This window comes from Chiloscyllium plagiosum, unplaced genomic scaffold (genome assembly GCF_037043375.1).
Source record: "Chiloscyllium plagiosum isolate Xiang-an unplaced genomic scaffold, Cpla_swu_hap1 HiC_scaffold_5, whole genome shotgun sequence".
NCBI lineage: Eukaryota > Metazoa > Chordata > Chondrichthyes > Orectolobiformes > Hemiscylliidae > Chiloscyllium > Chiloscyllium plagiosum.
Genome location: NW_028270143.1, coordinates 53,448,684 through 53,465,829, shown reverse-complemented (window position 1 = coordinate 53,465,829; position 17,146 = coordinate 53,448,684). Strand labels below are relative to the sequence as shown.

General features: G+C 38.4%; 1 protein-coding gene across 2 annotated transcripts in view; it reads right to left on the bottom strand.

Moving 5' to 3' along the window:
* erp44 (endoplasmic reticulum protein 44) overlaps nucleotides 1-17,146 on the bottom strand; it is a 99,758-nt gene that overhangs the window by 71,958 nt on the left and 10,654 nt on the right. The window contains exon 2 of one of the 2 annotated variants that reach the window (XM_043690040.2): nucleotides 732-804. The exons of the other annotated variant lie outside the window; for it this stretch is intronic. Coding sequence (XP_043545975.1) covers nucleotides 732-804 — 73 coding nt within the window. The remainder of the gene's footprint in view (nucleotides 1-731; nucleotides 805-17,146) is intronic. 2 annotated transcript variants of the gene reach the window in all.

Sequence of the window (17,146 nt, the reverse complement as noted above, 5' to 3'; positions counted from 1 at the left end):
ATAGCAATGAACTCACAAAATAATAATCATTGACTTTCATTTCACAGGCATTTTAAACAATTACAATAGAAGAAAAATTCAGATTTTTAAATAGTGGTGCTCTGATTTCACTGTACAGTTCAAGCTTTGATTTAACTAACCAGAGAAGTTCTGGTTCATGTATTAGTAATTGCAAATAGCTCTTAAATTATTAAAACTAGGTGCAGTAAGACAAAAACTGGGAATGTTGAATGTTAATTAAGATGGAACATAGTATGGAATTCAAAGATACGTCTCTCGAAGCTTGAATCATTATCACCACTGTAAACTGTTGACCATTAGTCTAGCAGATATTTGAACACCTTACAAGCTTTTTGTAAAAAGGAGCTGAAAATGAAGGATAGCGATAGTCAGAAGACTGCCAACTGAAAATGAATCATCATAATACTGGAAAGGGTTGTGTACCATCCAAACTGAAGTAGTTGGATGTCTCGCTGTTCAGTCTACGTGATTGCACCTTTTATAATTCCACAGAAGCCTACAATACCAAAACAAACTATTCACTTCATTTTCCTGAATGATATGTAACACATTTAATCTAATCCCTCAGCACTTTTCCATAGTCTTGCATTTCTTTTCTTTTTCAAATATGATATAGTCCTGACTAGATTACATTCTAAGAGTCCATACAAACCAAGTCCATTCCCAGTCTCATGAAAAAAATTTGCATAAAATTCTGTAGGAGCACTTACCTAAGATTTCATCAATATTTCCACTATCAAGATTTACTATTTCGCTATGAGCTGATGTATTAAACCACATTGCCTGAAAATAACAGAAAACAAAGTTTTTACAAATGATAATATAACATTGTTTTCTTTATTTAATGGTTGCAACTAATGAAGACAACCAAATCATTCATAATGGTTCTACATAACAAAAAATGGAATTAGGTTTCTGATTTATCATCTGAATCTCAAGGGAGTTGAGCCTTTTCTGCACTGTAAAAACCATTCAATTTTCAAACTCATGTTTATATTGTACACAGAAGAAACTGTAAGAACCGCAACAATTTAACTACCAGACACCTGATGGGATCACAATTTCTTAACTTGCTTTCCAGGAATAATTTTAGAACTATATTAACTGGACGTTATGTAAATAAATGCTTAAAATATAAATACTATTTCCACTTTCTCAGCCTTTTTGTTCCTTTATCCAATTTCTCTTCAAAAAAGAGCACTTTTTTAACATCCTGTTACACAATCTAGTCTAGATTGAGAAAAATTATTAGCAAACATGGCTCTTCATTGGCTAGGAAAAAACCAAAGCCTGTTTTTCAGCCAACTACATCCTTCAACCACCACTAGTTACATCTACAATGCAATGCTTCAGTATGAGTTACGACCATGGCATTAGAACCACGACCATGCCCAGAATATCATCCATGATATTGCGAAGTTAATAGCACTCATCAACTGTTAAGAGAAGGCACAGCAGAAGGCAGATCCAAAACACTTATTTAGTAAAACAAAATAGTAAATCAGGATGAATGAAAATAGCTTTCTCGTCCAACATTACAATGCCAGAATAAAAATACATACATTCTGGATCAGAATTAAAGCAATACCGTTTCACTTTTGCATGAATCAAAATTCCACATTTACTCAAAGAATGCAAGAGCGTCTTAGTTTTAAATTTCAATTCAAAAGTAGAAAGAAAGCAGTGGCAACTGATTGAAATACAAAAGAACCTGAAGGGTCTTGACAGGGTAAATGAGGAGAGGATGCTTCCTCTTTTGGGAGCATCTAGAACTAGGTGACTGTTTAAAAGTCAGAGATAGCTCATTTAAACAGAGATGAGGCAAAATTCTGAGGGTTGACAGTATTCCAGAAAAGTGGTGGAAGCAACGTCCTTGAATATTTTTAAGGCAGAGGTAGATATATATTTTGTTAAGCAAGGTGTGAAAAATGATCAGACTTAGGCAGGAATCTGGATTTGAGATTGCAATCAGATCAACCATGATCTTATTAAATGGCAGAGAAAACTCAAAAGAATAATCCCGCTCCTAACTCATGTTTGTATTTAAATGATAAAAGTGTGGACAACTTAGCAAAAACGTTGATCTGATGGTATCAGAATGCTCCAACCTCAACTTCTGCTAATTCATTACATTACATAGGTGCAAAACGTGGATTAATTTCAATGCTTTGCAGCCTTCAACTGAAACTTTTTATCTTTGTGATCTACGTTAACTAACCAGGACCTGTCTCCTTTTCTGCTTTCTACCTCCAATAAATACATTTTTTTGATGACTCTTAATTTTACACATTGAGATGGCAGTACATTCTCTGAAAGGATTAAGCTATTAAAGAATTCAGTGGCTCACTCAAAATGATTTACTGTTCAGCAATTTCACAGGGCTGCAATTCAATTTTAACAAGTTAGAGTTTATTTCTATAAAACTATATTATTGCTAAAAATGAAGCTAAAATAGTACATCACTTTATGAAGGGCATAATTTTTTTGCACCTTACTTTGAATAGTAATCCAAATTATCCAGCACAAAAAACCAACTTTAGCTGATTGAAAATTTATTTTCCAAATCCATGGAAGACAGCCAACTGACAACACTGTCAGATTCCATCATAGACAAGCTCCAGGGGAACACAGACATTTTTCCTTAGTGCCTAGCAATCTACAGCTTTTATTTACTTATCAAGATATCAGCTGAGAGTACAAGTCAAATGTCAAGTCTCACAGTTGAGGAGAGAAATGCTAAATAAATGTTACATTTTGGAAACTAGATATTCAGAAAACATTGAGTATATTGGGGATAGGTATACAAAGACACTTAGAAAGTATTTCAGAAGACAGGGTTACCACAGAAAATCAGGACACTTTCAAGACTACTTTGTTAATACAAGAAGTGCAGTAATAAAAACACAGATGCAAAGAGAAGCTCTGCAGAGGCTAAGAATAAAAAAAAAGTTTTGTTTAAGTATAAAAACAAGTCTACGCATGAATTATCAGACTAATGTTAGATGGAGTAAGGTGATGTACAAAACAAGCCAAAATTGGCAACATAATTGAGATTGCTCAGAAAAATAACAATCAAAAGCATTCAGAATTTTTTCCATAGCAAATAAGCAGTGAAACGAGGAGCTACATTTTCCCTGTTGAGGTGGGCATTGTGACTTCAGATTTCCTGATGCAGTGACACCACCTCTTGTCCGACAGATCCCATCCATGCTACTTACATGGTGGAATGCCAGGGGTCAAGACCACAACCTCTCAATGTTGTCACAAGGTGAGAATGGAGGTGAGTAAATGTGGGCAAGTTAAAAGTTCCACCTCTGTTCGCTGGAACATCTTCCCAGTTCTGGACATGACCGAACTCTTGCTGCATTACTGCCATGCTGCTTTCAGATTCCAATCCCATTATCAACAATGTCCATTGCTCAAGATCTCTTTAATAACGGCAGGGAAGTCTAAGATGGTCATAAACTGTCAAGCAAAGTAAAGTCATTCATAATCCATTTGGGAAAAATAAATCCTATTAATAGGTCATAAATCTCTTGGGGATAAAAAACAAATTCAGTCTCATGAGTATCTATATCAAGATGCCCTCATGGACTCAATCCATAAGATTCCATCGTACAACTGTCAAAAAAGCTTTTAGAAATGAATGCATCAAGGCTTTTGAAAGAGTGAAACAGGCAGCTTGATCTTTGAATCAAAGAATTCAACCTTTGTTACACTGTTTCCAACACTGAACAGACAGTCGATTTGTCGACCAAGAAAAACACCAAAGCACAGGATACAATCGACACAGTAAAATTGGAATTTCAAAACTTCACTGCAAAACAGCACTTTAATCAATGGATAAAATATTTATGCGTCTGAAGACATTTCTACTTTGGGGATCAATTTAATAGTCATTAACCTTTTGAGAACAAAATTAAAGAATGATCTCTGCCTTAAAAAGATATATAAAAATCTAGAGCTCCTTTTCCTCCAGAAGCCTCAAAAATGCTAGGAAGCTGAAATTACCACTGAGACAGTGAAGCTGCTGACTTTGGAACTGCTCAGTGCAGGCTTAGTTGCCTGCACACCTAAAAACATCAGACAATGAGAATGGAGGCAGGAGTGCCAGAAACAGGTCCCACCTGCCTCGCGTTTTCCCTATGTCATGAACACAAAATCTGATTTAAGGACCCCAAAGTAACATTGAATAAAGGAATCAAAGAATTGTGAAGGAATTCAAATGATTTGTTTGTGCTGACCGGAGGACTGACTAGACTTCATACCCCCCAGTAACGTCTTTGTCACAGAAACAAATATATAAATCAAGTTTCAAATGTTGCAATTTTTACAGCTAATGAAAGCTGATCACGAAGTATTTAATTTGACTGAAGTATCTTAAATCAAAGCTGAACTTTTTTCCATATTGAAAGTGGTGTGGAAGTCCAGAAATTGACACATTGATTGTAATGGTGTTGAATTTAAGGTTGGAAAAATCTAAAATCATGCCCTCTAGTGTACAGTAATGTAGATCTAACTACAGATTACATTATATTTATTAATCATTTTTGTAGCCCCAAAGGCACTGCTCTAACACTGCCTTTTACTGCAATTTGTACTTGTATTGCATTTCCTTGACAATTTATTCATGCAATATAAGAAACTTGCATAGGGAATTATCAATTTAAAATGCCATTTAATTGCACCATTTATATTCAGCTGCAGTTTAATTATAATAAAAGCTAAAGTTGTACTAAAGGCACATCATTTTAATCAATATTAATATAGAAAATCAAGTTTAATTTCTGAAACAGTTTTCACTTTTACGTCTTCTGCAGCCTTTTTAATTTTTTCTCTACAGCATTTTAAATTGACAAGGTTAGCAGACACATGCTGTGTTGTCAATAAGGGAGCAATGACAGGCTTTCCTGTGGTTCAGTGCATATAAAAATTTGCCTGATGCGATGAAGGCTTTCACCTCTAATGTACAGTGCTGCCTAGAGGATATTAGTAATCCGTTCTCCCCTTTGCTGTAGGTTTTCTAATTAGCATTTACATCTGGTATGCAGCATGGTTTGATAGCTGAACTAATTTCTGGCAAATCTGTTTTCTCTGACTTCCCTTCTTCAGGGAAATGTCACAGATCCAAAGCAGATACTATTTAAATGAATGGTAACTTTTTTTTTCTAAAAACCCAACAGTCATCTTTCCCTGGCCTAATCCAGATTGACATGCTGAAGTTAGTGCCTTTAGCTAAAAGTCCACAGGAGTCCACAGATCACTCCTGTCCCTGATGTACTCTCGCTTCTCCATGTGTGCTTATCTTGTTATGCTTGGAGACTGAACATATATACCCTCCAGAGCTGGGTAACAGAGCTGAATTTTCCTTTGTTTGCTAGTTTAATGTAATTACCCAGAGAGTAAACTATTTTACAATCACCCTTGAAATTTTGTCTGAAAGCCATCAATCAGCATGCAATTCTCTGGGATTAACTACAGCCCTCTAACAAACCAGGACAACAAAGAGGCACAGACATTTGTAACAGTTTCAGAGGGGAACTTCTTTCTCTTCAACTGTCATGAAGTTTGGACAACTTTACGCGGTCTGTGCTTCAAGTCTCTTCTCTTATACAACAATAAGATATATGTTAGTCATATCATGGCATCTACTCCTTAGATTTTGTTTCAAAAACAAAAAAAAGACTTTATTCTGATGCTAACATAAAACAAGTTTTTTTTTGGGCACGTTGGCACAAACAAAAATTAGAAACCTCCTACCTGGGTACAATTAGATTTGGACTTTGTAACTCATTTATGAGCTTCTGATAAGGAGTAACCACAGCAGATGTTACAAAAGTTTAAAAAATTCAAAAATATTTCATGGTTATCAACAGTTTGGGATATCCTAAAGTCATGGTATCGGGGGGGGGGGGGGGGGCACGATAACAGAATATAACAAGCTAAAAGAAAGGGAAGAAATGGGGGTTAGTTCACAATTTGAAGGTGTTGAACTTAATATTAAGTTTAGAAGGCTGTGAAATGCCTAGTCTGGAGACGAGATGTTGTTTCCCAAGTTTGCGCTGTGATTCACTGGAGCACTAGAATATTGAGGACAGACACATGGGGATGTGAACTGGGAGTGATGTTAAAATGAAAGGTTAATGTAAGGTCTGGGTTCTGCTTGCGCATAGACCAGAGTTGTTCCACAAAGCAGTTACCCGTCTGTGCTTGGTTTCTTCAACGTTGAGTAGGCCACATTTGGTGCAATGAATACAATACACATCATTGGAGGAAGGTACAGGTGAAAAGCTGCTTCACCTGGAAAGACTGTTTAGACCCTTGCACGGTGAGCGTGGAATAGTGAAGGGGCAGCTATCGCACCTTCTGCGGTTATGTGGAAAGGTGGAGTGGCGTTGGTGGTTGTGGAATTAGATTAGATTAGATTAGAATGGACTAGAGTGTCCTGGAGGGAATGATCCCTGTGAAATGCAGACAACGGAGACATTCAAAAATGTGTTTTTGGAGAGAGAGAGAGAGAGAGAGGGAGGATGAGGCTTGGAGGCAATTATGCCTTGAGTAATTTAGAGAGGAGAGAGAGAGATTAGATACAAGACAACATTTAAGATGGATTACTGAATGCTTTCTATCTCATTCCTCCCTTAGGATACTACTTGAAATCTATTATTTGTCACCTTTCTTAATATCTGTGTGGGATTTGGAGCTAAAATTTGTTTGGTGGTGTTTCTCTGAAGTGACGTGGGATATATAAACATTTTATATAAGTGCAAGTTTTTGTTAGTATGCAATGAAAAACAGTACTTCAGCAAATACTAAGTCAGTCGGTAAGCATGGAACATTGAAAGGCTGGTACAATTACAACATTTAAATGGCATCTGGATGGGTCTATGAATAGGAAGGGTTTACAGGGATATGGGCCAAATATTGGCAAATCGGACCAGATCAATTTAGAATATGATCTGCATGGACGGGTTGGACCAAAGATCTATTTCCATGCTGTACATCCCTATGACCCTATAACCACAAAATACTGATTGTCAGATTAACATCTTTAACGCAACAACACAAGATATCTATTTCTTCATCCAACAAAAGAACACAAGAACATAAGAAATAGAAGTGGAAGTAGGCCATCTGGCCACCCAACCTGTTCCACCGTTCAATAAAATCATGGTTGACCTTGTTGTGGATTCAGCTCCACTTAGCCACTTGCTCACCATAATCCTCAATTCCTTTACTGTTAAAAACTCTATCTTTGCCTTAAAAACATGCAACAAGGTAACCTCAACTGTCTCACTGGGTAGGGAATTCCATAGATTCACAACCTTTTAGAGAGAAAACGTTCCTCCTCAACCCAGTCCTAAGCTTCATGATGTCATCCATGATTAAAAGAAAGCCAAAAAATATCAATCCAAATTTTGTCAAGGGTCTGTAGAATACCAAAAGTTCTCACTTGTTAGGTTTTGTAGCACCTTAATTTGGTAAACCGAAATAAGTTTAAGAATATGAAAGAAACATAAACTTGGTCCTTACACTACTTGTCTCACCTTGATCATGTTTCCAAAAACCTCCTGGTTGCTACTGACCAAAGATGCTCCTCAACCCTTCAAGTTGTGGCATCTTCCCCATCTTCCCGACCCACCCTTTCAACGCTTCCTTCTCCTAGACTTGCATCCCATTCAAGATCCATATTCAATCCAAAGATGGAGCTTAGGTCATGCAAGTGCTGGTGGTTCAGCAGTTTATGATGCATAGTTTTTATAAATACTCCTGCTTTTTGCTTCTCTCTCTGCAACTCTCACTGTGAACAAGGATTTGGGAGGAGAGAAGCAAGGTAGGAGTAGTTTTGAAACATTTGGGATGTAAAAGCGCAGTGCTCTCACTTCCATGGTATTAAAGATCCAACTTTGAACTGGATCTAGACCTTGACGCAAGATCAGGAGAGGGAGATAGCCATCACAAAGTCACTGAGGCCAAAACATTTCATGAAGTAGTTCTTAAGGCTAAAGGGATCAAAGGATATAGGGAGAAAGTGAGGCAAGTGTACCGAGTTGGATGATCAGACATGATCATATTGAATGGTGAAGCAAGATTGAAGAGCCGAATGGATTACTCTTATGTTTTAATGTTTAAAAGCTCATCTGCTCCTTCTACATATTTTAACTAACTTGCTGAATGGCCCCAACGTACCCTACTTTCAGATAATATTTTCAGCAATGGCATTATTGTAAAAACACAGCTGATTGTAGGAGTTTGCACAACAAACTTAGAGATTTGATTATTAGTGACAGAGACATTCTAGACAAACTGGAAATGATATAATCTACGAACAAACACAAAATACATACACAGTGCTGAATGAAAAATCATGTTGTGTTAAAGTTTTTTGTCTTGCATTTGGCAAGTGAACTCTGAATGCTAACTAGTGCTCTCTTCGCATGCAGTATAAATAATGTTGGTTTTCCAGTTGAACTGGGAATTCTTGTGAAATGCCCTGATGAGCGCAAGATGAAAAGCTTCAACAAAATGTAGCTTTTCAACAATACAGATGTTCTGTAATACCAAATGATGCTTTGTTTACTGATGATTAAGGAGTCAGTAGATGACGAGTAGATCCCATGTAATGGAAAATATAAAATTTGTGAACTTACTTTCATATGGAATTCCATTAAGCCACTCTGCCTTAATTGCTTTAGACTAACATTTACATGTAACTCAAGCCTCCTCTCATACATCTCTATTTATAGGTAGATTAATATACTTTTCTATTTCTTTCTCCTTCATTCTGTTTACCGAGCTTTCCCTTTTCCCATATTACTCACTTCAACTACACTTTATTAGAGTGCATCATTCCTAATCGGATTTTTCATAACTATTTTACACCTATGAATTTTGACTCCCTCCAACAAGTGTGATGGAATACTCCCCACTTACCTGGATGAATGTAGTTCCATCAACACTCGAAGTTTGACACCATCCAGGACAAAGCAGCTTTTTTTTGGCATCATATCTACCAATTTCAACATTCACTGCTGCCTAGAGTAACTATGTACATGACCTATAGGATGCACTGTAGTAACATACTAAGACTCCTCCAACAGCACCTTCTAAACCTGTGACTCTATCACCTAGATGGTAAAGGGCAGCAAATACATGGGAGTACCAGCAGCCCGACTTGTAACAATATCATTCCTTTAGTGTTTCAGGGCATGATGAAAGGTGTAAAGTTATATATAATCATCATTCTTTTTAAAGAGAACTTGAATTTAACTTGGTGGAAAACAGGTGTACGTTTATTTTAGTGAAAGAGTTTAAAAATTAATTAGGTCAGTTTTCCAGACACATGACATTTAAACCAGCATGTGTTTGGAAGCAGGCGAGTGCAAGGACCTGTGGAGTGTTAATGCTAATTTGTTTATCTGGTGGTAACTTATGAAAGTAGACAGAAAACATTAAATTGTTAGCCTTAGCAGAATCTAGGGTGTGTAAGTATTTTTTAAACTTGGTTCATAAGTTTTTTGGGTGCAGTTTGAAAGAGACCCAACTGGGGTCAGAATTGTCTCTCCAAGAAAAGATTGTTTAGGGCTCTTTAGGGAACACTATCTGTATGAAAAACGTTTAGCTTATGAAATTTCTAGATGAGTGCTTGTTCAGAAACTTGCAATGGCCATTCAAAGCCGAGAAAGTGCAACAGTTCAGTTGAGAGAGTGGTCAAGGAAAAAGGCCGCTGTTCAAAGGACAGGAGGTGAGAAGCAGCAGGATAGGGAAAAAAAACTCTCTCTGGATTTGACCAATTGTAAAGGGTAAGTGCTGGGGAGGAGATGGGATTTTGTTTTGTTGTGCTTTGAAATCTTTCAAAATGTGTTTTTTATATATATATGACTTGATTTTGTTTAATTTCTTTATCTTATTTTTGCTTAATTCACTTGTTTTATTGTTAAAGACAAACCTGCAGCCTTGCGTGCTAAGGTTTCAGGAAAAGAACATCACATTACATTAACAAAAACAAACTCTGATCCATCAGGCCAGATTTCATTCTTGGATCTAACTTGTCCAGTAGTAACATCAGATGGGATTAGTACATGGGTTAAAATTGTGGAACTCCCTTCCTAATGCCATTGTGGATATCTCTATGCTCCACGAACTGCAACAGTTCAAGAAGGCTGCTGACCACCAATACTACATTTAAGGGCATGGCTAGGTGAAGGTTCCACATACACCAATTTGCATGCCAAAGTACAGACTTTCCACTATTCATGGTGTTCAAGGTCCGTGAGGAGCAGGAAAATTTATAGGGAACACAGCTAATCACCTCTTTCTCAAGGTAATTGGGATAGACAAATTCTGGATAAACGAATGGTGCCCATAGATTGCCCATGAACAAATAAAAATGTCTACACCTAGATATGGGTGGCACAGGTGGCTTAGTAGCTGTTACTGCTGCCTCACAGCACCAGGGACCCAGGTTCAGTCCTCCCCTCGGGCAACTGTCTGTGTGGAGTCTCCATATTCTCCCCGTTTCTGTCTGGGCTTCCCATGGGTGCTTTGGTTTCCTCCCACAGTCCAAAGATATGCAGGTTAGGTGCATGCTAAATTTCCTGTAGTGTCCAGGGATGTGTAGGCTAGCTAGATTAGCAACAGGAAATGCAGGTTACAGGGATAGGGTAGAGGGGTGGGTCTTAGTGGGGTGCTCTTTGGAAGGTTAGTGTGGACTTGATGGGCTGAATGGCCTGCTTCCACACTGTGGGGATTCTATGATCTACCCTAGCAAATCTATTCACAATTCTAAGGCTTATATTAGACCCTGAAGCCTTTTTTTCCCAAGCAAATTAGAGCACCAGACTAATGAGCTATTTCTGGTCAGTAAACTGCCCCAATTCTACTCTTTGCGAATATATTTTCCATTCTCACTGATACCTTGATATCCCATTTATAGTAATGTTGGCCAGAACTGTGGAACATACTTGAAGTGAATCAAGAGTTTAACACAATAGAGTCATTGGGCAACATAGTGGCACAGTGGTTAGCACTGCTGCCTCACAGCGCCAGAGACCTGGGTTCAATTCCCACCTCAGGCAAGTGACTGTGTGGAGTTTGCACATTCTTCCCAATGTCTGCGTGGGTTTCCTCTGGGTGCTCCGGTTTCCTCCCACAGTCCAAAAATGTGCAGGTTAGGTGAATCGGCCATGCGAAATCACCCGTAGTGTTAGGTGAACGGGTAAACGTAGAGGAATGGGTCTGTGGGGGTTGCTCTTTGGAGGGTAGGTGTGGGCTTGTTGGGCCGAAAGGTTTCCACACTAAGTAATCTAATCAGACAGCATGGAAACAGACCTTTCAGTTCAACCAGACCACACCAACTATGTCCCTTCTGCCTGTGCTTGGCCCATATTCCTTCACACTTTTCCTATTCATGAACTTATCCAAACGTCTTTTAGACTCTGAAATTGTACCTGCATCCACCAATTTCTCTGGCAGTTCATTCCACAGATGAACCATGGTGTAAAAAAAATGTTGCACATAATGTCCTGAGTACATATATATTATTTTGTTAAGCATTTGAGCATTGTTAAGTTACATTTAAGCCAATTCTTTAATCTTTATTTTGTCTGTATTTTAACTGTAGTAGTGTAAAAATAAAATGCGTTTTGCTTGAATTCGGGTAGTTGACCAATCAAATTGCATCTGGAACACAACACCTGACATGTTTAAAATTAGAAAAAGCTTGAGTGTAAGCTATCTTCTTAATATATTTTTAAGGGGGTTAGTCTAGTCCATAACAGTAGCTTCAACTTGCAAACTCTTTCTTTGCAGTAACTTGTAGCATATCTCACTCTCAAGACTTATTCCACCTAAAACATCTTGTATCAGAGTCGTAGAGATGTACAGCACGGAAACAAACCACCAATTTCCCCAAGGAATGCCTCAGGTAACTTTTCCAGTGGTGATGGTTCCATCACATTATCATCCTTGTACAAGTAAGCATTTGTCTTTCTCCTGTTCTAAAGCTGTGTCTGCACATTGTCTCAAAGTGACCTTTAATTCTTTACTTATGTAGCATTTTTCCTCATAGCTGGGCATTGCCTGAGAGGTTTTGTTATTCATCAGTGCTGACATTGACTGCTACTATCTGCTGTTTGGCCTACTTCATGATTTGTCATGTGTGTCTTTGGTGTTTATAAATTTTAAAGTTTCTGCCCAAAATCATGCTATATGAGCTGACTGCAGGTAACAGAACATAGGGGTCCTGCACTAATATTCAAGGCTTCCCTGAAGAAGCCTCTCTCTGCATGGCATATCAACTATTGACAATGGAAGTGGAGGCCACTGATTGCGATGCTAAGAGTTTCTACATCAGGAATGCTATAGATACCCTTGACATTAAAAGAACCAACATCAAGGAGGCGGCTTTCCAATAGGCCCCAACAGTGATTACACCTACTGTGGGCCAACTTGCCAGTCATAGAAGGGCTTGTTATTAGCCATCATAGGCTTGCAACTAATGAATCCAACCTTCCTAAAATGTTAATCTGTGAACAGAATTTTATAAAGTGGATGAATCCTTTCCTGTGAAAAGACTGTCCATCTCCTCTCATTCTGTGACTCTCACGGTTTTCTGCTTCTAGCAGAATTTGACTTGCTTTCTCCAAAGTCAAGTCTTCTTTGCCCTGTAATAAATCTAACAAAGATTCATCAATAATTCCAACAAATCTGACTCTTATGAATTCTGATTGCAATGCTCCAAAGTCACAGCTTTCCATTAATCAGTAGAGGTCATGATTACAATTAACTGTGGAGTTCCTTGGTCATGAACTCTTTAGTTAAATCTTGTTCTTGCAAAAAAAATCATTCTGAATAAAAAAAACCAAAGACTATGTGACAGCAAATTGCTGCAGATGCTGGAATCTGAACTGAAAACAAAAATGCTATCAATCGCAGAGGGCCAAGCAGCATCTGTGGCAAGAGAGCAATTAATGTTTCAAAGTAGCAATTTTTGAGAAGATTTGTAGCTCAGGTTGATGATAAGTAAGTTAGCTCGCTGAGCTTGAAGGTGTGTTTTCAGACATTACATCACCATACTAACTAACATCATCAGTGAGAGTCTCCAGTGAAGCACTAGTGGTATGTCCCACCTCTCCATTCATAGGTTTTGGTTTCTTTGAGGTCATTTCCGGTTCTTTCTTTTTCCCCAAGGGATGTTAGATATGATCTAAAAATTGATGTGCTCTTTGATGGAATTCTGATTAGGATGTTATGCCTCGAAAGAATTCTCGTGTGTGTTGTCCCAGTCAAAGTGGTGTCCTTCTTTGTCTGTATGTATAGAAACTAGTGATACTGGGTTGTGTCTTTCCGTGGCCAGTTGGTGATTATGTGTCCGGGTGACGAGTTTCCTGCTAGCTTTAAGTCTAGATGATTCTTCATCAGAGCTGACGTGAAGTGTGGAAGGGCTATCAACATCCTCTCTCCCCCAGCGCTCCACAACCCCACTATTGAATAAATGCTGCCCCCTCCACATTTCATGTCAGCCCTGATCAAGAGTCATCCATTCTTGAGACATTAGCTTGCTCTCTCTCCACGTACAACTGTGATTTCCAGCATTCTTGCTTTCATTTATCAAAGACTGCTGGCACTTCTTCAAAAGTATCTGTGTCTTCCTTTATGTTTTGGTGATTTCAGCCTGAGGTTTAGTACAGGTGCACAATCCTTTATTTCCGGGATTCAGAATTTTTCAAATTTCAGAATAAGTGACAGTTTGATGGTAAATTTTAAAAAACCTTACCAGAGGAGCAGACTCACTGACTAAAACAGGCCCCGAAACAGAAGAATTGAAGCCTGTCAAGTGCTGGGCCACGACACCCATGTCGCATCTGAGTGACACGCATCGAGTGCGTGTCAACCTGGGGTAACTGTTTGCATGCCAAACAAGTTTGTTAATGAGGAAAAACACTTCACAAAAAACCTTCTGACTTTCGGATTTCAGATAAAGGGTTGTCTACTGTATTTTAGCTTGAAGAAATTCTGTACCTTCACAGCTGTTTTCTAGAAGAAAATGTCCAATTCTGTACTGTTTGGCCTTTCTCTGACATCTAATCTGAGCTGGTATTAAGTCTTCCGCCACTACTTCTTAATATTGCTTGAAAGCCATTTTAAATTATAAAATCACACAACACCAGGTTATAGTCCAACAGGTTTAATTGGAAGCACTAGCTTTCAGGGCGCCGCTCCTTCACCAGGTGGTTGAGGGGTGCACAATTGTAAGACAGAACTTATAGCAAAATTTTGTTGTAAATTCTGTGTCTTACAATTGTGCACTCCACAACCACCTGAAGGAGGAGTGGCACTCCGAAAGCTAGTGCTTCCAATTAAACCTGTTGGACTATAACCTGATGTTGTGCGATTTGTAACTTTGTACACCCCAGTCCAACACCGGCATCTCCAAATCATTTTAAATGAGCAATATCTGAATGTAGTTGCAAAATTTAAGCTTATAGCATTGCCATTTTACCAAATTATACAATGCTGTACAATTTTCTTTTAATCAAGTTTCAATCCTCTTAAAAAGCAATAGTGTATATGTATACTGCTTATGAGGGGCTTTCCTGCCTTGCTACAATAAAAATGGTGGCTTCCTACTTTTTAGTGGCTAGGTGGAGCTATTTCTGGTTTGCTGTTTCTTCGCAGATGAAATGGATGCTTTCCTGTCTTTCACAGCTGATACACAATACTTGACCCTCCATCCAATTTTATAAATAAACGTCTGTGGTTGGCAGCCTTGCTAAGTGTTCCAACCAAATCTGTGGTCTAAATTATGGATCTCCCATTGTTATCATAGTTTAAAACTTCTTCTATCTTCCTGTCAAACTCCATCTTCTAAATGGTCTTCTATCAAATATGCTCGGTGATGTTCCTGATGTTGGGGCCTTGATGTAATTAATTTGAAGGCCCTTGATTTCATGTCTTGTGGTGACTCTCACTGTGAATGGGTTCCCACTGGAAACTCAATAACCAGAGGATACTGGTTGAAAACATTTGATAAGATTCTACAGGATAACGAGACGTCCTTTTTTTTGGGATAGTCCAGTTTCTTTATAAACTGCTATTTTTCCCAACCGGATACCTTTGTCATGCATGCTTTCTTCCTTGCCCACAGGTGTCTTTTCTTTATTTCTGGAGTTCTGAAAATTTCTTCCCAGCCAAATCTCGATTCGAGACTGCTTCAACAGATCCTTCATCTCTAAATGTTCTGTAGCTGCCAAGTGTGGCTAGTCTTTTTATTATTTTAATAGGTCTTTACATACTGTCTTTCCTAAATCCCTCATCAGCATGGAGATAAAGGTTTTAGTGTGGGGTACTGCATTTACCTTGCTGTTCCTTTCAAGAGTTCTGCTGTCTGCTTAAAGTAGCAATGTTCTTCAAAGTCTTTGTAATTCTCTGAATCCCAATGCTTGATCAGCTTTTGATGGTTACTTTAATCACTTTTAGTGATTTGTTTAACTGGTCTGACATTAGTACCTCACATCCTAAAAATATTCACACTGGCAAGACAATGTGACAAATCATTAAATTCAAAACTGAGGCATCTCGGAGAACATTCCAAAAAGCAAAGCCTGTGTAATTTCAGTGGGGCAGATCATAGCTCATCAAGATCGATCGTTAATAAATGTCTTAGGTGAACACTGAAATCCCCACTGGGATTTCTAGACTTCTCCAGAACCACAGATATTTTCTGTACAAAAGGAAGTCATTCTGGCATAATAGATAAAATTTTAACTGTGGTGTGCCATTCTATTCTTAACAGTGTGAGAAAGGGTGTGCCACACTGTTTTTTTTTCTGGTTTTTACATAGTTCCAATTAAAATCTGAAGTGACAGCGACATGCATTGGGAAGACCCACGATCATGCAAATGCTATTCAATGCTGAAATCTACTACTGATGACAATGAAGCAAATACAGATATGTTATTGGAGTCGGGTTTGTGGTGCTGCAGAAGCACAACAGGTCAGGCAGCATTCGAGGAGCGTTCCTGATGAAGAGCTTTTGCCCAAAACTTCGATTCTCCTGCTCCTCAGAATACCTGATCTGCTGTGCTTTTCCAGCACCACACTCTTCACTCTGATCTCCAGCATCTGCAGTCCTCACCTTCTCATATGTTATAAAGTTGTCTCTGGGATGAACAGGGGGACCTCTCCACCATGCAGGTAACTTTCTTGCTTAACTCCATGCCTTCAACATGAAGGCTTAAAGATTACAGAGGTGGCACATGCGCTTTTCTAGTTTGAATTTTACTTGTAAATATTTCATGTTACATTTGTTTCACTTCATTCATTATTATTCGTTCAGACTAGCTTAGTCACAAGAGCTATATGTACTCCCATGTATGTATAGTTAGAGGGAGTTAGGGACATTTCCTTCACTGTGGAAGAAATAATCTGTCTTTGTGTTCACTATTTATTGAATTTCTCACTGTTGTTCAATGCTGTATTCACTATCCAGGTGAATATGGCTGAATGCGCAGGCTCAGCAAGCTGAGATCTTTTCTGTGCTCTGTGAAGGATGTTGATTGAAGTTATTCCCAGTAGCAACATTTAAAATGTAGCTACACTCAAAGCCCTAAAATGTATCTGCAAGCTGAGATCTTGGGTTGAACTAGTGTACGCACAGACCTTCGGAGCAATTCTGAAGGAGAGTCATACTGGACTTGAAAAGTTAACTTTGTTTCTCCCTCCACAGATGCTGCCAGACTTGCTGAGTTCTTCAGCACTGCTGTGAATTCAGATTTCCAGCATTCACAGTATTTTGCTTTTATTTAGATTGACCTATGACTAACTGTTCCCACTATCACTGCTCCCACTTTACTCTTCAATCTCTCTGACCCCATCTTTTGTTCTCCCTTGGATCCTGCTTGGATTCATTCAGCAGCCATTCACTATTCATTGCCTCTTGCTAGTTCAAAGTCCTTGTGCAACTACCATTCTTCTGTTCTCTTTCTTTGTGCAACAAATTCAAACAAGTAAAACCAAGGACCTCGGATACTACTGTATAAAGCCAACTGCTTCATGTCATGTTTAAAGAGCATGAATGGAATTGCCATAAAGATGTTCACTTTATCATGAAGATGACACAATT